Below are 21,179 nucleotides of genomic sequence, written 5' to 3'. Positions count from 1 at the left end.
CTAATTTTCCACAAAGTGTTGCCATCAACTTGGTTCAAATAGAAAATGGAGCAGAACCAGTTCAATTATGAGAGGAAGCAAAATAACATCTATTCTACCAATGTCCTAGAATATAGCTTCGAAATGATAGGATACCTAATGAAAATATCTGTTGCTTTTAATAACAAATGAAATATGAAATATATTACTATTAGTTGCTTTTATCAATGCTAATTGACGAATAACAAATGTCCAATCCTCCTGTTAGACCTGCAGAAGACAATGAACTTATAGTGCTTATTACCGTGTAACAGCAGCATAAATTTTCCTATTTTTTCTTTGAAGTGTCTTCGGTGTTTTGATATCCCTGAAATGACATTTTCTGCTTTTATTCCATGTTGATGATCTCCGAAAGTTGACCTCTCAAATAATCACCTATGAGCATGAGGGGAACTGGACTAGAGCCCTTGAGTATTATGACTTGCAAGCACGCTCAGAGAATATGCTGCCACATTGTGGTGTAGAAGTGGAACGTTGTCAACCAGCTTCTGGTGCATGGCATTCTATTCATAACGAACAGGCAGTTCAGAGGAAACCTTACAAAGGGCTTATCAGATCTTTGCAGCAGACAGGCTGTATGCATGTTCTGGATCTGTATTGTCAGGGTTTGACTTGTCGAGAAGGCTACTATCAGTATGATCCAGAGTTCATTGAATTGCAGGTGTGTATCCTGATGGTCGAATATATGACCTGATTTCTTTTGTAATGGTGGATAACACTTTTCTACTGGTTCTGTTAGCAAGTTGGTTAGATAATCATATCTCAAATCAAATTTCTTGGATAAGGAAAGGGATGACAAACTAGTCTTGTACGTCTTAAAAGAGCCATGGGTTTTCAAGTCTTACCCAGGTTGAAGAGTGACATAAAGCAATACCCACCAAGTAGCAACTTGTAGGCTTGATAATAGTTCTAAATTTTGGGTGAGTCAATTTGTCAGGGTAAGGTGAATAAGTGTGGTAGTTTAGTTGATGTTCGACTTCTTTTTTGCAGTATGAGGCTGCCTGGCGTGCTGGAAATTGGGATTTTTCTTTACTTTATCCACAAACTAGCTGTCCTCCACTTCAACATGCCAAGAGCAGCAATTATCATGAAAAGCTTCATTGGTAACATTTTTCTAATCTGATTCATTATCATGCTAATTTATACTTTTTTAGTCCATTCTCTCTTTTGGTTTTTGTAGTTTTAAATTGCATTGAAGCACGAATTATATTATATTATGTAATCCCTAACCCTATAGCTAGCTTTATATTTTGGATTAAAAAGAAACGTGTGGCTCCCCTTTATATGTCTATCTACTGATTATGAATGAGAAGTTCTTTGAATTATTCTGAGGAAATTTTAAATAGATAAGTCAAAGCCTCTATGAAATGATGGTCTCTGGCATATTTTCTTCTGGCTCTCTTCTTTCAGTGTCCGTCTTCTAGATATCAAATGGCTATTGGTCATGTGGGAACGTTTTATAGGTTTTAAAGGTCCTATATGAGAAACACTAGGTTTATCCTTAGTTTCTTTTTCCATGTTTTTGTCTTACATGAATCTTTCTCAGTTGTTTGAGAGCATTGCAAGAAGGGGATTATGATGGATTTTGCGGAAAGCTGAATGATACTAAGATGGTACTGCATGATGATATCAATCCATATTGGTTGGCATGCTGCTTTATTGTGATGCACTAATATTTTTGCATTTGCTCTATTTCAGGAGCTTGTATTGTCCATTTCTCGTGCAAGTGAGGAAGGCACTGGGTTTATATACTCAACAGTTTTGAAACTTCAGGTGAGCGATATGATTTTTAATAGACAAAAAAGTAGTATAATATTTTAGTTATAGGTATTATTGCATCATCTGGATGCCAGAATTTAGTGATGCTAAGGTTACTCAATGGTCACTGTTATTCATATCAATGACTTGATAATGGTCCATTTCTTTCCACGACCCCTTAGAAAATTGACTTCTTGTATTATCATCTTGGATTCTTGCTTGCTTTCCATCATCTTGGTATGTAGTTTTCCAACATGAATCACATCTTTCATTATCAAGTTTGAGGAATAAAGTGCCATATAGTTGTCAGTATCTGTACCTACATGCTCTAAACACAACCAGAAACAACTTTTGTGGATGTAGCAGTGACTGATAATATGGTCAGATTGCAAAATATATTTTATTGGAGTAGAAAGGGCTCCGGAGCACCAAAATAGGGTTGATAAATGCTTGTAAATAAATGTTTCTAATAACCATCATTAAGCTGGACAACACAAGATCGACGAAAAAGTTTCTTGATTTGAAATTGTTGTTGTGCCCTTTTTTCAGATTCTTTATCATCTTGGACTATCCTGGGATCTTCGTTGGAAAACATCTTCACATCAAAGAGTGAATGTCTATCCGTTAACAAAAATGGCATGTACAGATCCTGTGATTCCTACAATGGAGCAGGTATTTTGTCTTTCCATTTTCTTCTCCAATTGCTTCTCCTTCAGTTCCTAATGAGTGATATAATCCTCTCACAATGGGTAATTGGCACTTATCAAGGCCAAATATTGTGGATTTGTTGTCATATGGTTCACTATATGTATCTGTGCAAGCTACCAGTAATGGGATAATCATGTCGCCAGCACTGCTCTTATGGTTTTGAAATGCAGTTGTCTTGGCTCAATAAGGATTGGAGCTCTATTATGAGGCGAACTCAGCTACACATGAATTTGTTGGAACCATTCATCGCATTTAGGAGAGTTCTTTTCCAAGTTTTGGGCTCTAAGGACACCACCATACAGCATCTGTTGCAGTCTGCGTCATTACTTCGAAAGGTATGATGTGACCACATACAGTTACACTTCTTGTCTAATACAATGGGCCAATACATTATTTTGTGTCTTTTAGGGATCACGGTTGTCTCAGGCTGCCGCATCTTTGCATGAGTTCAAGTTCCTATGTGCACGAAGTGATGGACAACATCAAATTCCTGATTGGCTTGGAAGGGTACAATTTATTGGCTTTGTCAGTCTTCATTGGTACTTTTAACCAATGAAATTGAAACAAATTTCTTTGCTTAACCTCGTATACTTTGTGCAATTCATAACCTCTTTTTTTCCCCTCATAACTCATTGATTTTACAGTTTCTTCTAGTTTTCTTCCTTTCTTGATGTTTATGTCAGACAACAGAAAAGGCATACAACTTAAACCGTTGATCATTGTCACAATGGGTAGTTGTAACCTAGGATGTAAAACATCTCTTCATGTATGATTGTGGGCACATAATTCCTCCTTTTGACATCTTTCAATTACTTCACCGCTTGATTTAGAACAGAGCGTATACTTAGAACTCTACTAGAGACTTGATTTCCATTAACCTCCCTTTTGCTTTTCAGATTGAAGAAGCAAAACTACTACATGCCCAAGGGCAGCATGAAGTTGCTATCAACCTTGCTAGTTATGTCTTACAGAATTACCAATTGAAGGAAGAGGCTTCAGATGTATATCGCTTGATTGGAAAGTGGCTAGCAGAAACCAGATCTAGCAAGTAAGACTTTTATTTTGGTCCAAGTGCAATTTTGTTATTATGCATCATCACGTCGTACGAAATCTAATCTTGGTTTGTGTTGTATTTTTTCTGGGATATAGTTCTAGAACAATTTTGGAGAAGTATCTCAAGCCTGCGGTTTCACTTGCTGAGGGACAGAGTTCCAAGATGTGCAAAAAGGTGATAGAAAGGCAAAGTCAGACTTGGTTCCATCTGGCTCATTACGCAGACGCTCTGTTTAAGAGTTACGAGGAAAGACTCTCCTCCAGCGAATGGCAAGCTGCAATGAGACTACGGAAACACAAGGTCTCTTAGTGGTTGCTTAAGTCTCATTTTTTCTTTACTTCCTTGCTTCCGTATTTCTGTTTTCGAAAGCTTTCGACCCTAAATCTGCTCCAAAGTGCACAGTGAATCCATCCATTCAGTTGCTGTAAACAGGAAGAAATATAAAACAGTCAATTAAAAACTGCTTATACCTTTTTGTGGGAGAGACTAATGAGCGTGGATAATTTCCCAGACGAAGGAATTGGATGCACTTATCAAGCGGCTTAAGAGTTCAACTAAGGTGAGTAAGAGTTCTACTTGCTCACTCTCCTCAACGTTTCCTCCTTTTAGCTAAGAACAATGGGAATTTATGTCCACCTGAGTCTCTAATTTGATTTCATATTTGACCTTTTAATGTATTAGGGAGATAAAATAGACTATTCTCTAAAGATACAAGAGTTGCAGAAGCAACTTTCAATGGATAAAGAAGAGGCAGAAAAACTACAGGTATGACCTTAAGCTAGATAATCTAGCTGCTGCTACGAGTCGTGCTTGTTTTTCGCTATAGATGGTATGGTTACTGACACTTTGTCTCCACCTTCCCCCATAATATCATAGGATGACAGGGACAATTTCCTGAAACTGTCATTGGAGGGATACAAACGATGTCTTGTAATTGGCGATAAGTATGATGTCAGAGTGGTATGTACATCTAGATCTTGTATGCTAGGTGTGACTATGTTGTCTAATGTTGAATCAGTGTCAAATTTCCAACCTTCAAGTTACGTGAGGAAATGTTCTGCCATGCTAGTATATTTCATTAATCTGTCAAAATATGATTTTCCTTGAATGGTTTTCTTCCTGTTGTAGGTAACAGCTCCTAATGAATCTGACATGTGTTTTCAAATTAAGAATTCTCCAATCCTGTACTTTCAGATTGCTGACTCATTCATGTAGATTCAATCAAAAGATCAACTCTTATGACAGAATTGGCCAATCAAACTATTTGTATTGCCTGTTTTGTTTTCTCTTTCCAACCTCTTGTATTACTATAGTTTTGGAGTTAACTGTCCATTGTGGTAGCCTGCTATATTTTCCATCACTTCCATTCATGGGCGGCTGTGGAATCTATTTAAGTGGCTATCCCAATGTCCAACATAGCTTCTTCTTTTTCCTCTGTTGTGATCCCTTGGTGCTTTTAGACATCTGCATTGGATTTTTCCTTGTAGAGTTATTCCTCATAGGATTATCAGTCGTTTGCTGATTTTAGCGGGTCCGTATGCAGTTTCATAATTGCTCCATGTTCAATTAGTTCTTGTAGTTTGTGTAAATATGGATCTCTGTTGCAGTTGGTTTAAATTGTAGTTTATAGGGTTTAGTTTTTAGGAAATCTACTATAATGCTTCAATTTTATGATAGATTGATCTTTCAGATTACGTATGTTTCTCATATCTGGATACACTTTCTAATAAGATTCATGTTCTAACTTTATCTACAGAATATCAAAGAAAGTTACTGCTAGTATTTGTCTTTGCTTTCTAACAGCATCGTGAAGTTGAGAGATTTAACCTCGATGTGCATTTTATTATGTTGTTGAAAAGTAGCATGAGTCATGGAGCTAATATTTTCTTCTACAGGTGTTTCGATTAGTGTCGATGTGGTTCAATCTCTCCTCCCACAAAAGTATCATAGATAACATGTTGAGCACCATTGATGAGGTACTCAACTAACGTGGATTCTTTTTTTTTTTTTCCATTTTTATCTGCTTGGTATAGCAATCCTTTGTTTTTCTCACCAGCCTTTCTATGTACGCTTAGCAATTTTAGTCTTCTTGCATGTTCTTGCAGGTTCAATCTTATAAATTTGTACCACTTGTCTACCAAATTGCCTCGAGGTTGGGTATCTCCAGAGATGAGTCAGGTTCTCGTAGTTTTCAGGTGGACTGCAAATTTTTTTACTGTTACAGAGAACCTGAAAGTTAAAGCTTCTTGCTAACCTCTGTGACCATGATCCACCACTTGCAGCTTGCTTTGGTTTCTCTTGTCAGAAAAATGGCCACTGATCATCCATACCATACAATCTTTCAGGTTCTAAATGAATATTGACATTCGTCTAGTGGATTTGTTTTCTTTCTTCTTTCTTCTTTTAGCTTTTCTTGTTCACTTTCTCTGGTCACATCAATCATTAGAACTCCATGGATTTAAGTCTAACTTTCAATTACTTATGTTGGCTCTAATCTTCTCAAATAAACTGAAGTGGAAAGTCTTCCTGTAAGTCTTCCTTTCAATTACTTATCGTGTTGTGTTGTGTAGCATGGCCTGAGAAGTGCATCTTTGGGAACCCAACAATTTGTTTATCTTTTTGTTAACATACCTTCTTGACCGGAAAAGCTTTTGCTTCTGCTTCCAGCTTTTGGCTTTGGCTAATGGTGACCGTATCAAGGATAACCAGCGCAGTAGAAATTCATTTGTGGTTGATATGGATAAAAAGCATGCGGCAGAAAATATCTTGCAGGATCTGTCAGATTGTCATGGACCTATCATTAGACAGGTGATCCTTTTGTGTAGGTTTTTGCAGTTGGGTCATTTTACACTAAGTTTCTTATCAGCTCATATTTTTGTCAGATGAAACAAATGGTGGAAATTTATATTAAGCTTGCCGAGCTTGAAACAAGGAGAGAGGTTTGATAATTCGTTAGCATAGTATTTGTTTCCTTTTTTGCTGAGCCCAAAGAACATCTTCTGAAGCCTAGATTGAACTCTTTGTTTGCAGGATACAAATAAAAGGGTAACACTACCAAGAGAAATCCGTAGTGTTAAACGGCTTGAACTTGTAAGCATGCAACTTTTCTGTTATACCACTTATTTTTGTCTAACTCTGAATTAGTTTCTTTTTTGTTTTTGTTTAGGTACCTGTAGTGACTGCTACAATTCCTATTGATCGTAGCTGTCAGTACAATGAAGGCTCATTCCCTTACTTCAATGGATTATCGGATTCTATTACGTTAGTTGTTGCCATCTTAATCAGTTGGACTATTTTTGTCATTTCTAGTTTAGATTTGCTCATTCAAAAATTCATCTTGACATGCAGGGTGATGAACGGGATAAATGCTCCAAAAGTTGTCGAATGCTTTGGTTCTGATGGTCGTAAGTATAAGCAACTTGCAAAATCTGGCAATGATGACCTCAGACAAGATGCTGTAAGAATTTGGCTGTTGTTTGATCAATTTACTTGTAATGTTCACATCTTGATCCAAAGTGTGTACCATTTTTAGCGGTACTGCTGGGGGCAAAGGAAAATGTCTTGACCTGGTCAAAGATTACTTATTTGATGTTCTATTATAGTTGGTTTCAAATTTTTTTATAATAATCGTATTAACTGGTATTTTTCTCTGGTGACATAGTATGCGTTCAATTGGAAAACTGTAGGACTTGTATTTTTTTTCCTATCAAGCAGCGCGCTTGGTGTGATACACCTGCATTTGACATTTTTTGCAGGTTATGGAACAATTTTTTGGTTTGGTCAATACATTTTTACTAAATAATCGAGACACATGGAAGAGAAGATTAGGTGTACGAACATACAAGGTAACTTCTCTTTATTCCATCAACAGGATGTTGTTTCCTTTCTCAGCATTTATTCAGGGAAATTAATCCTTTTGTCATGTTTCTTTGTGATGGATAAAATTCTTAGGTTATTCCATTCACTCCAAGTGCTGGTGTTCTTGAATGGGTTGATGGCACAATTCCACTTGGAGATTATCTTATAGGAAGGTTGGTTTTGGTAGTTCATATGGCTGTTAAAATGGTACAACAATTTCCCAATTTATAATCTTGATAATTTGTGTTATCTTGTCACATATCAACTCAAAGCTCAAGGAATGGAGGTGCCCATGGTCGATATGGGATTGGAGACTGGCAATATCCAAAATGCCGAGAACATATGTCCAATGCAAGTACCATTGCTTTCTTTGATTTCTTTTTCTTGTTCGTTTTTTTTGTTTTCCCATTCACCATCCTAGCATAAGAAACATCCCTTTATAATTAACTGATGAAAGCTGGAGCATACGAAGTGTGATAATAGGAGTTTATTTATACTATATAACCTTGTAGTCATTGAACCCTTTTTCCGTTGTCTAATCTCGTGCTTTTGATACTTAGTATTATATAACCCATGGTCGTTATGGTATTTGCTGCGTGTAGGCAAAAGACAAGCGCAAAGCCTTTGTGGAAGTTTGCGCGAATTTCAGGTTTGATCATTTTTTTCGAGAATGCACAATCTACTCTCCAATGCTATTCGGTGGCTTACGAAACCACCCCCCTGTTGCAGACCTGTCATGCATTATTTTTTTCTGGAAAAGTTCCTACAACCTGCTGACTGGTTCGTGAAGAGACTTGCTTATACACGTAGCGTCGCAGCTAGTTCAATGGTGAGTCTTTCGTTTTCTAATGATACTATCTCTCACTTCTTTGCATGGTTTAAATTTGATGTTGATCTTGTAAATAAATTAGTGAAATTAACCAGGCTGAAAATTTGTCATTAAATTTGGAGAAATACTTTTCTGCTCTAAAGGCCAAAATTCGTTTCATGCATTGAAACACCGTATATAAGAAATGAGAAATTGGTAATACAACCAGAGAGGTGTTAAACATTAATTGAGATTTAGTCTTTTTCATCTTTAAATGCTGTTTTTTTTTCCGTAAATGGGTAAGAAGAATAGCAGCCTCCCACATGGTTTCCTCTTCACCTCTTCCGGAAATGGTTTAGGGCTCCATTGATATCCATATGGTGTGGATCTATGCTTGTGTCAACTGAAGTATCTGTTTTCCTAATTTCCTCTCTGAAACCTCACAATCTAATGGGATTTAGTACCTTGTGCTTTCAGGTGGGTTACATTGTTGGTCTTGGGGACCGTCATGCCATGAATATCATAATTGATCAAGCCACGGCAGAAGTTGTTCACATAGATCTTGGAGTTGCCTTTGAACAAGGATTAATGCTCAAGACTCCTGAACGGGCATGTTTTATGCCTTCTGCTTTCCTTAATTCATTCAGTAGTTAAATATTTTTGCTTAAAGATTCTAATGTATTCAGCTTTGTCCTGATTTGACAGGTTCCGTTTAGGCTAACAAGAGACATAATTGATGGCATGGGTGTCACAGGAGTTGAAGGCGTATTCAGGAGATGTTGTGAAGAAACTTTGTCAGTTATGCGGACAAACAAAGAAGCATTGCTCACGATCATTGAAGTAAAATGATCTGAATCACGAACCAGAAGGTTAAAATATGAATACAATACCGAATACTTAAAATCAAAATGGATATGTTTGCAGGTTTTTATACATGATCCTCTCTACAAATGGGCCTTGTCCCCCTTGAAGGCTTTGCAACGGCAAAAGGTACTCTGTACCCTTAAATTTGTTTTCGATTGTAAAAGAAGATCCCTTTCTTACTATTTCCTTCAAATTTGTCTTTTCAAGATACTAATAATGATCAAGAACGGAAAAGAATGTCTTTTTCCACAGGAGTTTTGCCTTGTTTGCATTTCTCACTCGAGCTATTGTGTTTTGATTTGTAGGAAACTGACGAAGATGAAGATCTGAGCTTGGACGGACTGCAAGAGGAGTTCGAGGGTAACAAGGATGCTGCACGTGCTTTATTGCGTGTCAAGCAAAAACTCGATGGCTATGAAGGTGGTGAGATGAGAAGCATACACGGCCAGGTAATTCTATAAACTTCCATGGCCATCCCTTAAAAGTGTTATATTACAAACTCAAAGTTGTCCACAGTCTGGGTGTATAGATCTAGCTGCTTCTGGAAGATCACTGCCAACTTTCACAATTTGTGCTTGAATTTAGCATAATACAGACCATTATGAAATCAATCTGCTTGATTTTGATTAATGACAGCTTGTGTGTGCGTTTAAGTAGAGTCTAATGGGTTATGGTATATTTGATGTTCAATGGCTTTGTAGGCTCAGCAACTGATACAAGATGCAATTGACAACGACCGTTTATGCCAAATGTTCCCTGGTTGGGGAGCTTGGATGTGATCTCTTCTCTTCTCTCACTTCCTTTTCCAATTTTGGTCATACGTTGAGTTATCGTTTTGTATGTGAAGAGTCTGAACAGAGTAAAACTTGGAAAAAATTATGTGTATAACTAGCATTCGGCATATATATGTCTAATGGGTAATCATAGTGAGTATGTATAATCCCTGTTCTTGGATTTAATTTCTATTCTGTTTATGATTTTATTTTATGTATTTTGGGACTCTTGATACAATTAGTGTGGACATTTTAAGTTTTGGCTATATTTTGGTTTGATTATTATTTTTTTATTTGGGCTATTTAGTTTTGTAAAAAAAAACCATATGCATTCGGGTTTTATGCCAGTTGTTTACCTTGATTTGGTTTTTTTGTGTACTTTTTCATTTTTTTTATATTTTAAATAAATTAAATCTAAATGGGTATGAGATAGTGAAAACAGTGCATTTCTAGTAAAAGGGTATGTTATCTTTCCAAAATCGATATGGAAGATCATGTTTTTACACGCGGAATTTACATGCATAGGGACCTTTTTGCGCCAAAGTAAAATATGGTGCTCTTTCTGCACGAAAGTAAAATATGGTAACGCGATTTTGGAAAGTCACTCGTTTCGAAAGCCAGAGTTTCCTCCATTTCCCGACGACACAACAGCTTCTGCACCGTCTCGCTCTCGTGTTTTCTGCTGATTCTGCTCATCTGCAAGGTTCGTGCTTTATATCAATGGTTATGTATGATTCACTATTCTCTATTCGCCTATGTGCAAGAGAAGTTGTTCTAAACTAGTTGCGCACCATATGTTCGTAGAAATGCCTGTCGATATTTCTCCGGAAGTCTCGATTTTTGTTGATGGGTCATGGGATTTGACTTCTGGGTTTATGGTTTCAAAATTTCTATGAGATCGTTCACTGGTGAATTTGGCTTTTGACTTTCTGATTTTGGAACTTTTCCTCTTTTTTATTTTTATATTTTTTGTGATTAGTGTTGGCTCAAAGAAGAAGATCAGAGGAAGATGATTTTCTGAGAGGATAGATTGCGATGGCTGCAACACCATTAATTCCATTCATTGACAAAGGTTTCCTCTTTTCAAGGTTCATTCCATCACTACCTCTTGATGTTGGAAGATCTAGAGCAAGCAGTAAAACCAGTTCCAAGAAACTTGGAAGTCTCTCGTTGGACATTTCATGTTCGGCCAACAAGATTGTACGAAGTCCATCCCTAGACAGACATGTAGTGAAGCAGAACAAGATTCGGTTTGTTCAGAAGCTGAAAACACTGTTACTCTCCAAACCAAAATATTTCATACCGATTCAGATCCTCTACAAATGCCGGTCCTATCTCTCCCTTGAATGTTCACGGTCCATTCTTCCCATGATCCGTCGGTATCCTTCCATTTTTGAACTCTTTACAATACCGATACCACCTTTGCCTATAAATGCCACTAAACCATTGTCTCAGCTCTGTGTTCGTCTGACTCCTGCTGCAGCTTCCCTTGCAATGCAAGAATTAAAGCATCGGTCTGAAATATCTGATAAATTGGCAACTAAGCTTCAGAAGCTTCTAATGTTGTCATCCCATCGCAGGTTGCTTTTGTCTAAGCTCGTTCATCTCGGCCCAGATCTCGGTCTCCCCCCTAACTTCCGGTCCCGACTTTGCAATGACTATCCCGAAAAGTTCAAGACCATAGATACATCATATGGGCGAGCACTCGAGCTTGTCTCATGGGATCCTGAATTAGAGAAACCAATGCCATCTCCTGATGTTGATCGGGGATTGATAGTTGATCGCCCTTTGAAATTCAAGCGTCTGAGACTCCGGAAAGGGTTGAACTTGAAGAGACGGCACCACGATTTCTTGATAAAATTTAACGATTTTCCCGATGTATGTCCTTACAGAACATCATCAGAAAGCCTAGCAAAAGAGTCCATAGAGGCAGAGAAGAGGGCATGTGCTGTTGTGAGAGAGGTGTTGGGTTTAACAGTTGAGAAGAGGACTTTGATTGACCATTTGACGCATTTCAGGAAGGATTTCGGGCTACCAAATAAGATAAGAGCATTGGTAGTGAGGCACCCAGAACTCTTCTATCTGAGCCTGAAAGGCATGAGGGACTCTGTATTTCTTGTGGAAGCATACAATGACAAAGGCGAGCTCCTAGAGAAAGACGAGACATTGGTTATAAGAGATCGGTTAATAGAACTTGTTCAAGAAGGAAAGAGAATGAGGCGTGAGCGGAGAAGGAGGAAAGCCGCCAAGGAGAATGGCATTGATGATGATGATGATGATGATGATGATGCCATCATTGTCGATTATGTTAGTGATATGGATGATGAGTATGATGATGGATTTGAGAATCTGTTTGATTCGGAAGATTCAGGTGTGGAATATCATTTTGAAGAAGACGACGACAATGAAGAAGGCTTATGGGCACAAAATCATGGTGAAAGTGAAGAGTATTGGATCAGAGAGTTTTCTTCTTCTGATAATAGGAATACTGTAGGAGGGAGTGTTGAGTCTTGGTGAAGTGACTTTGGTGGTGAAGTGACTTTGGGGGGTTATTGTACAAATACACATTGTGTAATTCAAAGTTGCATTTGATCACATTTACAAATTTGTTTCTTGATCCTTTCATGGTATATAAAAAAAACAAACACCAAATATCAACGAGTTCGTTGGTTTTAAATCTTAGAAAAAAATCCCTAACAATTCCTGAACTTGTAAATTGCAAGAAAAAAAATTCTTCAACTTGCGATGTACCAAATAATTCCTGAATTTGTAAAAAGTATCTCGTTAAATCCTAATCTTGTTAAAAAATATCATATTAGTCTTTCGGAAAAACTGATTATAATAATATGATTTTATATCCTACGTGTCAGATGATATATGACATGTCAAGTGATATTTTTTGCCACGTAATCAGTATTCTAGAGTCTTATTCTAGAGTCTTATCTGACTCGTTTTTTAAAAAAAACTGTAAATTGTACATATCTCGCGATACAAACAAGCCGAGTTTTGAAATCGACTTAAATATTTATATACAAATAAGATTTAAAATATTTGAGTTTCAATTTTCAAAAACGGCACCTAACATAAAAAATCATAATTGCACAAATACAAACATAACATAAAAAAGAGAAAATCAAATGCAAATATATAAAATTATAATTCACCAATTCCAAATATCAATTCCTATTTGCAACAATGCAGCTTCGTCTGCTTGTAAAACCAAAATACCATCGTGAATTTGAATATCATTTTCAACTTCAATATCTTATATTTAATAAAAAATAAGATGAATTGAAAATATAAAACCTACAATTATGTAGTTTGCAATTTAGGTAGGAGACACGTAAAAAATGGAAAAATAAAATAGAGCTTACTCGTTCGCGAGCTAGCCACGAGTCGACTCGTGAACTCGTTTTTCAAACGGACCAAAAAATACTTTGGCCCAAACCAGTTTACGAGTCAACTCACTACCCACGGCTATATTTACACCACTGATATGGGCATACAAAAGACTTGAGACGTGGACTTCCTTATGTGAATTTTAAAATTACTAGATACCTTATTTTTCAACAAATTGGATTCCTGATATCAGACAAAAGACAATCAAAAGAGGACTATGTACCAAAGATAAATACTTGGAAATCCAACCCTAACCTCTCAATAATCTTGTATCCTCAACAGCTACTGTTTCTGATGATTTTATAACCCTAACAACCGAGCCGAATCTGATGTGAACACAAAACTCTGCCTTTTTATGGTTTCAACCGTTCTTCTAGTCTCTCGATGGCACCACCAACGCCACCCTTAACCTGGCTGTCGTGGCTCGGGATGTGATTGCCTTCATTTGCCTTCTCCAAGAGCTTCAGGTGTAACCAACCTGCCACACAAGCATGGTTTTCATCAGCTTTTATAAGGAATCTCAACGATCATTAAGCCCACACTCATATCGTATCGTATGGGGGTAGCAAAGATTCTATAATTTACGAGAATCGAACGTAAAACATATGTTCGAGTTTCTCTAAAGGGAAATGAAAGGAACATAAAGGATCATTCTCATATATCGTGGCAGAATTTCCGCCCTTCTCTCCATTCAAATGGAAATTCCCCAACAAAACATTTCCTCCATTTCTCTTCTTGTACCATTCCTTCACCTATTTTTTTCCTAATTTTTCTCTAAAATCTCACAAAATTTGAGTTGGATAGTTGTAGAGGCACAGAAACAATTTTTGAGCCATATGGACAAGCATACATGTCACCTGGAAAGGGTTTTTATAAAGCAGAATAAGAAATATTCTATAAGATTGACAGTAATTACCAAGGGGGAAACAAACTGCTGCTCCGAGAACTGAACCCAGCATCACATTCCGAGCACGCCATGCAAGGGACCCCGGCACTACCACATTGATCGAAGATAATATAGATTTGACAAGGAAAAGTAATAACCACGAGCTTGCAACTGAACTTAATAAACCAAAGCCCAAGCAATAATAAAATGGGAAGAGAATGCACTGCGAGTGTGATTGTATCAGTACTTATTAGGCCAAATGCTGCAGCCGTTGCTGAACCAGCTCCTACAACATTGAAAACGTCATGTGTCCCCCTCTGCTCGGCAAGAAGATTCTGAAGACCATAGAATGCAGCAGTGAACATCCCGAGCCGTACCCCTCCAATTATTGAGCCCCGAGTTACTCTGAGAAATCTTTTCTCCATTGCATCTCGCATCAAACGGTGCTGTTCACGTTTATCTGATGTACTACCCATCTTTAACATTACTTCTGCATCCTTGCTCTGCCAAACCACATGATACCATATAAGCATCAGAGAAAGTTGCATCTTGATTATATTTCAAATCTGAGGTTCATTCTATCAGTTACTATTACAAATGACTAACTAACATAAGCCAACGTATTACAGAGAGAGGAAATGGTTGAAAATATAAACATCCACTGCATGCATTAGAGGGTTCATAAAGGGGCAGGAACCAAAAGGAAAATGCTAAGCGAGACGCTTGTCTGTCTTTACATCGTTATGTTGCATCAACTATAATGATCCACCATAATAATTAGCCTGTACTGGCTAAAAAATCTTAAGCATCCACTCTTCGGGATTACTTATTCTAAAGATTCGTGACAAATTTTGCTTGAGAAACAGCCATATCGACTACCAAAACATGGACTTACCACAGAAGCAGAAGCCTCTTTGCTCCCTCCGTATAGCATCCCCGCAAATATGCCAACTACAGTGGCTGGTCCCCAATTGGCATTTCCAGCTAATTTCGAAGAATCCTGGTTCAAATGGTATTGTTACGATTAGCACGACCATCATTTCACATTCCACAGCCGAGGCAACATTCGAAGACAAAACAAGCACATTTACCCCATCTAAGCTCTGAACCAATTAACACAAACTTCGAGATAAGATTCGATACAAAGGTTACATACACTTAGGAAGCAAATAAGCAAAAGAGATATACCCAAGTCCGAATGGATGGCGAAAACAAACGAGTTGCGCAATCTCTTGAGCCAGATGAACTGAACAGAAGACTAACAGATGTTTCTAAGCAGGTGGTCACATGATCAATCATCCGATCCGAAACCGACATACATATCAATCGAGCGATGAAACTCTTAACCAATCTGGAGTTTTTCACATCTAATAGAGAAAGAAAAGAAATCTTACATCGGGGACAATGGTTTCTTCGGCCTTTCCGATTGCTTCCATAGCTCAACGATGACAAACCCTAGTCAATAAGATGAAGTCCCCACTCGCCGACGACGAAGCCGATTTTCCCGGCAACTAAACGGAGCCTCGAGTAACGTGAGAGAATACTGGAGACGAGTGCTTTAAAATTACGAGACTACCCTCTAAGACCTCCTTATTTGTGTTTTGCCCACTAGCGTTTTGGGCCGTAACCCATTCATTATCTGTTACGTTTCATATTTTTTTTTCATTTATTTTGTAATTTATTGCTCACTGATCTACTGTTTTTAAAAAAGTTTATTTTATTAAAAAACACAAAAAATTTGCCCAAAAGATAATATTTTTCATAAATTGTAATATATTGTTAGTTAATAGAATATACTGTTTTAGCGTAGTTCACATATTTATTTAGAACTAAAAAATTTCATGTATTTCATATATTCATATAAAATATTTCACAAGATTTTATGTAATACTTCTCGAAAAGATTATATTCATTATATTAAATTAAATTGTATTTAAATTCAAATTTTTATTAATAAAACTATTTCTTTTTTCTTAAAAAAATTGTTTTTAAAAGTAATTATATATTCTATTTAAATCCGATTTTTAAATTTTAAAAAAATGAATTTTTATACCAAATTAAACCGATAATTTTTATTCAATTTGGATTTGATTGAGATGTTAAACCCTATTTTGTACATTTACAATCTTAGGATATCTACATATATATATATAAAAACACATGCATTACATGAAAGAGAAATTAGGGTTCTTCAATTTTGGTTATAGACATGAAATTCCTTTTTTGTCATGTCTGATAAGCGAACACAGTTAAAACTCAGAGAAGGGCAGAGTTGTTGGCCACAACACCAGCTTCCGTGAGGAGAGACGCAAGCTTCCCTTGCCGGTGATTCTCCATCACTCCTGCAATACCAATACCAAAACCTGAACGAATAACCGAACCGATCTAGAAACCAAATGGTTATTATTTCTCTAAAACCGAAAAAACCCGAATCAAATCAAACTGAATAAAAAGTTAGCAACAAAAAAGACTGAAATTTTCTTCGAAAAATAAGTATTTTTATCATTAAAAACCAAACTCAATCTAAAAACCGGATGGTTATAGTTTTTTTAAAACTGAAACTGAATATAACCGATCCGAACCCGAAATGCCCAACCCTATGTCAAAAGGCATAAGAAACAACAGTGTTTTCGTCTGTCTTACGGTCGCATCCTCCGATGTGTTTTCCTTGGATGAAAACGTTCGGGACTGTCCTCTGCCCCGTCCAGACCGATAGTGCTAACTGGATTTCGCTCCCATCGCCTATCAAAACTCAGACACCAAAGGCATTTGCATTGTTTCCGTCTAACATGAACTTTACACCGAGTTTAGTTCCAATCCAAGGGAGATAAGATCATACAGTCTTTGATTCCTTACTCATCTCGTCGAGCTCGAGGACTTTGAAAGTAGCTCCTAGCTGAGTGAGCAACTGCTTCACCCTCTGGCAATATCCACAGTATGTCTTACTGCGAAAACGGAACGAAACGTATGCAGAGATTTGGATGAACAAGACAGATCAGTGATCCGACACAAATCGAATCCAGTTCAAGATTCCATCATACATTTCTAAACTATCCATCTCAGGAAGAACCCCCAAGGTATTTCACAAGCAAAAGATTTCGAAATGGTTCTCTCCATTCGATTTTCCCCTTGAATTCGGCCAAAGAACCTTAAGCACCCTAGTAATTGTTTCTCACGCCAAGAATTGGATTCAAAGTCCAAATTGATGGTAGTAATTGCCACAAGCCCATTTCAGATCTTCCGCTTTTAAGACTTGATTCCTATTCAAACCACTAACAAAAACTCCAGAACAAGATCACGATTCAACACTACTTCCTCGTGAAATAGAGATTGCAAACCCAGATGGAAAAAAGTCAAGCTTTATGTACGAAGAGACCCAAAACAAAAAACCCTATCAACGAATGATGAAGATTTCTGAGACAGAACCTGAAGACAACGACCGAGTAAGAGGCGACAATCTCTTTCGCCTTGTTCATCGCCATCTCCTTTTCCATATCCTCCTCCGTCTTCTTGTTCGGACTGATGAGAAACCCTAGTGTATTCCTCCATATGAGAATCCTTCGGAGAAGCGATGAGGGTTTCCGCAGAAGCCGTCAAAACAGATCCACCAGGTGTCTTCTGCTCGATTTCCGTGTCTGTGTCGCTGGCAAAACGAGGAGTTGCATTTTCAAGATGTTCGGTTTTTGTCAACCTCCGTTTTTTTAGAAGATGGAATAGCAAAATGCGTTTCGGTACGGTCCTTATAAACCGAACATAACTAACCGAAACATTTCATATCGTTTCTAAACCAAATCATCTAAACATCTCGAATGATTGATGTTTTCAGAATATCAAATTAAAGATGTACATATATATACACATATACATACATATATATCTACAGCCATATACTCATATATATACCCATACACATACATATATATATACACATACATACACATGTATATATATATGATATATACACATGCATATATATATATGTGTATATATATATATATATGTATATGTGTCTGTATATATATATACATGTATACATTTATTTATTTTATTTTATTTGATGTTGAGGTGGAATTTGACTTGGATGTGGTGAATTTTGACTTAACGCCATTTGTATTTAGTTTAGGGTTTATTTATCAATTTTTTTAAAATTATAGGTATATAAAAATTGATGGACCCTTACAGTTTAAACAGTACATGAGCCAAAGGAACACAAAAAAAAAAAACACCAACATTGTCTTCATTTTGAAGCAAAGATAGCCTCTAAATCTTTATACAGACCTTTAGGTCTCGGCCTGAGGTCAGAGGGCGAGTCTTTAGAAGAGCTTCCACTTCTTTTATTTGCCCAGAGACCGCTCCATCCACTTCTGCTCCCCGATGGATCATTGGGGCTCTTACCACTGCTTCTGCTTCTGCTTCTGTCTCTCGTGAAGCTTGCCTTGGCCATTTCCCTCAGATGTCTCAGCCACGGTCTTTCCGTACTGCCAGAGCTTCTGCTTCCAGTAGAGGATCTGTACTTATTGTCTGCAGAGAGGGCTCCCAGGATATCATCGGCGTTTCCCTCTTGTTCAGCCGCTGGGAGCTTGTTCTTGATCAGCTTCTTGGGGAGGAAAAGCGAGAAGATTCCAATGGCGAACAACTTGACCCCGCTCAAGAACGATCTGTTGATCTGATCTAACCTCTTTGTTTGTTTGTACAATGCGTACCACTCGTTGGTCATCTGGGCTGCGAACCCGATCAAGAACAGCGTGACCATGAATATCCCGAGTTTCTTCTCGCTCGTTTCTTGAAAGCTTCTCTCGACGAGGACTAAGCATGTGGCCGAGATACCGACTTGGCATGTGATGGAGATGATCTCTACCAACTGAACCTTTTTTTTGATGAAGGGCTTTTTCAGAACAAGGAAGAAGAGCTGGAAAGATGTGATGCACAAGATGATCAGTAGAGGAGTTTTTGCAGTTTCGTTCTCCGAGAAACCACCGGCTATGATCCCGAGGGAAACCCTCTTCCCGGTTTCGAGAAACGTGTAGTAAATTCTGAGGATTCCGAAGAGTTTCTGAATGCACGGAGCTTCAGCATCTTCAGTCTCGTCGTCTGATGCAATGATGCGATCATCTTGCTTGAGGGGATTGCTTCCGGAAATCTGAGACAGCATGTACTTTGGAGGGCCCCTTAGATCTTCGAACAGGGGACCAAACATAGTTAGATAAACAGAGTTCTGTTGTGTTTTCCATGTCCATTGGCCTCGTTTTCCAGGACCGAGGGTCACACGGATGAGTTCTTGATACCAGTGAAACTTCTCCCCTTCCTGATGAACTTCTTTGTACTGTAGTAGCTTCCCGAAAGTTATGCCTATCGAAAGGAACAGAAACAGAGCCAGAAGCAGAAGGAGCACTACACAAAGCACGATAATACCGACCACTACTCTCGCTTCTGCAGTTCCCCGATGCTTGAAATAGCCTGAGAATGTTCAAAATTGTCAGTGTTCTAAGCATTTGTAATGACAGCCGGAAAGCTATTCTCGTTCTATCCCGCTCTAACCGCAATCTATGCTTGTTTTCGGGGGATGAACTGTTCAGAATTAACGATACCTTGTATCAGGCTCCTTCCAGCTTTGCAGACAGAGGGTAGAAGAAGAATGAGAAGAAAGAGCTCGATTCTCGGGAAAACAAAAGCACCGAAGCTCATCTTCTTCTTCTCGGAGTTTCTCTGCTTAAATTTCAGTATCAGATACAAAAGTAGATGCAGCACCACTAAACTGCCTCCAATTACGGCTATCCAGAACATGATCCTGTAGAAATCTCTCCACCTACACGAAACAAAAGAACGAAAAAGTGGCAAGTATATGTCATCTGTACTGTATTACCACCTTTCATCTCCTTAATTCAGATTTGTAAAACCAATTTCATGCATATTGAAATAAACGAAAAAGATGTAAAACATATGTATATGTACACAGAAAGCTTCCAGAGCCTCACACTGATGAATGCCATTGATCAAGAAAGCGTTCTGCTTCCGGCTTGAGATTTGGTGTCTGTGAAATCATATCAAGAATGGTTCAGAATATACCCAACAGGTAAAAAAACCTGAAGAAATAAAAGCACGCGGATGTCTTTTTATACCTCAAAAAACCATCTGTATTCCACTGCGGTGAGAGGCAATCCAAACACCGACTCTGTATTCATTTCAGTCTGCTTGTTGTTGAGAGTTTCAGAAAGGAAAGAATACGGGCCATTGTGGGGATTTGAGGCCACCATTATCTGTTCATTGTGCTTAGCTTCCCACGGTAGCGGAAAATACGGGATTATCCATTGGATCCCTCTCACAAATTCATAGTACTCGACCGGGAATGTAACCGGTAGCCATCTAGAGAGTGCGAAAAACTGAATGTGACAGGCAGTTCTCTGTTTTGGTACAAAGAAACTCATGATATGGTTAATGTTTTCACTCATGAACTGCGTATTAAACATAACCGAACTGTTTAAGGTAAGATTCATACGAAAAGAATCCGAGTTGGGTCCGATGTCAGCAAAGGAGATGGTCTTGGAAATGCTCCGAGAGACTGAAGGTTTGCGGTAGAAAGAGTGAGGAGTCCCGAAACGAAAGATGTCGCCAAGAAAATGGATGTTGAAACCAAACTACTCACGGAAGATATTACCGGCATAGAATCTGCGGGCACATTGTGAACACAAATGCCTCGGGGATATTACAGTAGGCAAAAAGAGAAAAAAAAAATACTGTTATTGCACAAATTATGCATGGTGAAGAGGCTTACAGTGTCTCACTTCAAGAATATTTGATGCAAGGTTCTTGTTTCCCGCCACATCTTCGGTAACGTTTTCGGGAATCTTGACAGTGACTTGGCTAGTGTTGGCTTGTATGTATACAATGTATAGGCTCCGATTGAGTTCCTCGAAACTGGCTTGACAGGGAAAACATGAGAAAGCGCGGTTTTAGCACCTTTTTCCGTGTTACTTACTGATCTAGCAATCAAAAACTCAGATTTATGAAGAGAAATCAAGAAGAAATCGGAAG

General features: G+C 38.0%; 5 protein-coding genes across 11 annotated transcripts in view; 2 read left to right on the top strand and 3 right to left on the bottom strand.

The window, feature by feature from the left end:
* Positions 1 to 10,130, top strand: part of LOC104818218 (serine/threonine-protein kinase ATM) — a 30,803-nt gene extending 20,673 nt beyond the window's left edge. For both annotated transcript variants that reach the window (XM_019203081.1, XM_010547707.1), the window contains 30 exons: positions 395 to 700; positions 1,030 to 1,142; positions 1,586 to 1,652; positions 1,738 to 1,812; positions 2,347 to 2,469; positions 2,676 to 2,840; positions 2,914 to 3,012; positions 3,402 to 3,553; positions 3,655 to 3,859; positions 4,071 to 4,118; positions 4,241 to 4,324; positions 4,436 to 4,519; positions 5,455 to 5,535; positions 5,665 to 5,754; positions 5,842 to 5,904; positions 6,227 to 6,367; positions 6,442 to 6,498; positions 6,590 to 6,649; positions 6,726 to 6,820; positions 6,908 to 7,016; positions 7,315 to 7,404; positions 7,511 to 7,590; positions 7,690 to 7,768; positions 8,020 to 8,066; positions 8,147 to 8,246; positions 8,703 to 8,834; positions 8,931 to 9,065; positions 9,150 to 9,215; positions 9,395 to 9,538; positions 9,791 to 10,130. In XM_019203081.1, the coding sequence (XP_019058626.1) occupies positions 395 to 700; positions 1,030 to 1,142; positions 1,586 to 1,652; positions 1,738 to 1,812; positions 2,347 to 2,469; positions 2,676 to 2,840; positions 2,914 to 3,012; positions 3,402 to 3,553; positions 3,655 to 3,859; positions 4,071 to 4,118; positions 4,241 to 4,324; positions 4,436 to 4,519; positions 5,455 to 5,535; positions 5,665 to 5,754; positions 5,842 to 5,904; positions 6,227 to 6,367; positions 6,442 to 6,498; positions 6,590 to 6,649; positions 6,726 to 6,820; positions 6,908 to 7,016; positions 7,315 to 7,404; positions 7,511 to 7,590; positions 7,690 to 7,768; positions 8,020 to 8,066; positions 8,147 to 8,246; positions 8,703 to 8,834; positions 8,931 to 9,065; positions 9,150 to 9,215; positions 9,395 to 9,538; positions 9,791 to 9,868 (3,168 nt within the window). In that variant the 3' untranslated portion in view covers positions 9,869 to 10,130. The remainder of the gene's footprint in view (positions 1 to 394; positions 701 to 1,029; positions 1,143 to 1,585; positions 1,653 to 1,737; positions 1,813 to 2,346; positions 2,470 to 2,675; positions 2,841 to 2,913; positions 3,013 to 3,401; positions 3,554 to 3,654; positions 3,860 to 4,070; positions 4,119 to 4,240; positions 4,325 to 4,435; positions 4,520 to 5,454; positions 5,536 to 5,664; positions 5,755 to 5,841; positions 5,905 to 6,226; positions 6,368 to 6,441; positions 6,499 to 6,589; positions 6,650 to 6,725; positions 6,821 to 6,907; positions 7,017 to 7,314; positions 7,405 to 7,510; positions 7,591 to 7,689; positions 7,769 to 8,019; positions 8,067 to 8,146; positions 8,247 to 8,702; positions 8,835 to 8,930; positions 9,066 to 9,149; positions 9,216 to 9,394; positions 9,539 to 9,790) is intronic.
* A 240-nt stretch (positions 10,131 to 10,370) lies between these two features.
* LOC104818217 (protein ROOT PRIMORDIUM DEFECTIVE 1) lies at positions 10,371 to 12,477 on the top strand. Its single transcript, XM_010547706.2, has 2 exons — positions 10,371 to 10,565; positions 10,842 to 12,477. Exon 2 carries the CDS (start codon positions 10,898 to 10,900, stop codon positions 12,377 to 12,379), a length of 1,482 nt encoding a protein of 493 aa, XP_010546008.1. The 5' UTR covers positions 10,371 to 10,565; positions 10,842 to 10,897; the 3' UTR covers positions 12,380 to 12,477.
* A 911-nt stretch (positions 12,478 to 13,388) lies between these two features.
* On the bottom strand, positions 13,389 to 15,713 carry LOC104818216. 2 transcript variants are annotated; one of them, XM_010547705.2, is made up of 6 exons: positions 15,542 to 15,713; positions 15,336 to 15,393; positions 15,043 to 15,147; positions 14,395 to 14,650; positions 14,178 to 14,255; positions 13,389 to 13,739 (listed from the first exon to the last, which is right to left on the bottom strand). In XM_010547705.2, exons 3-6 carry the CDS (start codon positions 15,079 to 15,081, stop codon positions 13,615 to 13,617), a joined length of 498 nt encoding a protein of 165 aa, XP_010546007.1. In that variant the 5' UTR covers positions 15,082 to 15,147; positions 15,336 to 15,393; positions 15,542 to 15,713; the 3' UTR covers positions 13,389 to 13,614. The 2 variants fall into 2 exon arrangements, with proteins under 2 accessions (XP_010546007.1, XP_010546006.1); XM_010547704.2 differs by lacking the exon at positions 15,336 to 15,393 and having other exon boundaries at positions 15,542 to 15,712.
* A 565-nt stretch (positions 15,714 to 16,278) lies between these two features.
* Positions 16,279 to 17,837, bottom strand: LOC104818215 (glutaredoxin-C1-like). Its single transcript, XM_010547702.1, has 4 exons — positions 17,574 to 17,837; positions 17,004 to 17,092; positions 16,791 to 16,889; positions 16,279 to 16,489 (listed from the first exon to the last, which is right to left on the bottom strand). Exons 1-4 carry the CDS (start codon positions 17,639 to 17,641, stop codon positions 16,404 to 16,406), a joined length of 342 nt encoding a protein of 113 aa, XP_010546004.1. The 5' UTR covers positions 17,642 to 17,837; the 3' UTR covers positions 16,279 to 16,403.
* Positions 17,838 to 18,300: 463 nt separating this feature from the next.
* LOC104818213 overlaps positions 18,301 to 21,179 on the bottom strand; it is a 5,948-nt gene continuing 3,069 nt past the window's right edge. For 4 of the 5 annotated variants that reach the window (XM_010547697.2, XM_010547699.1, XM_010547700.1 and 1 more), the window contains 6 exons: positions 20,920 to 21,062; positions 20,644 to 20,840; positions 20,267 to 20,548; positions 20,123 to 20,178; positions 19,736 to 19,953; positions 18,301 to 19,604 (listed from right to left, as the gene is read on the bottom strand). In XM_010547697.2, the coding sequence (XP_010545999.1) occupies positions 18,385 to 19,604; positions 19,736 to 19,953; positions 20,123 to 20,178; positions 20,267 to 20,548; positions 20,644 to 20,840; positions 20,920 to 21,062 (2,116 nt within the window). In that variant the 3' untranslated portion in view covers positions 18,301 to 18,384. The remainder of the gene's footprint in view (positions 19,605 to 19,735; positions 19,954 to 20,122; positions 20,179 to 20,266; positions 20,549 to 20,643; positions 20,841 to 20,919; positions 21,063 to 21,179) is intronic. The other variant, XM_010547698.2, reaches the window with a different exon arrangement.

Source organism: Tarenaya hassleriana, unplaced genomic scaffold, assembly GCF_000463585.1.
Source record: "Tarenaya hassleriana unplaced genomic scaffold, ASM46358v1 Cleome29, whole genome shotgun sequence".
Lineage (NCBI taxonomy): Eukaryota > Viridiplantae > Streptophyta > Magnoliopsida > Brassicales > Cleomaceae > Tarenaya > Tarenaya hassleriana.
The sequence above is the reverse complement of the archived record's forward strand: the minus strand, read 5'-3'. Positions and strand labels throughout refer to the sequence as shown.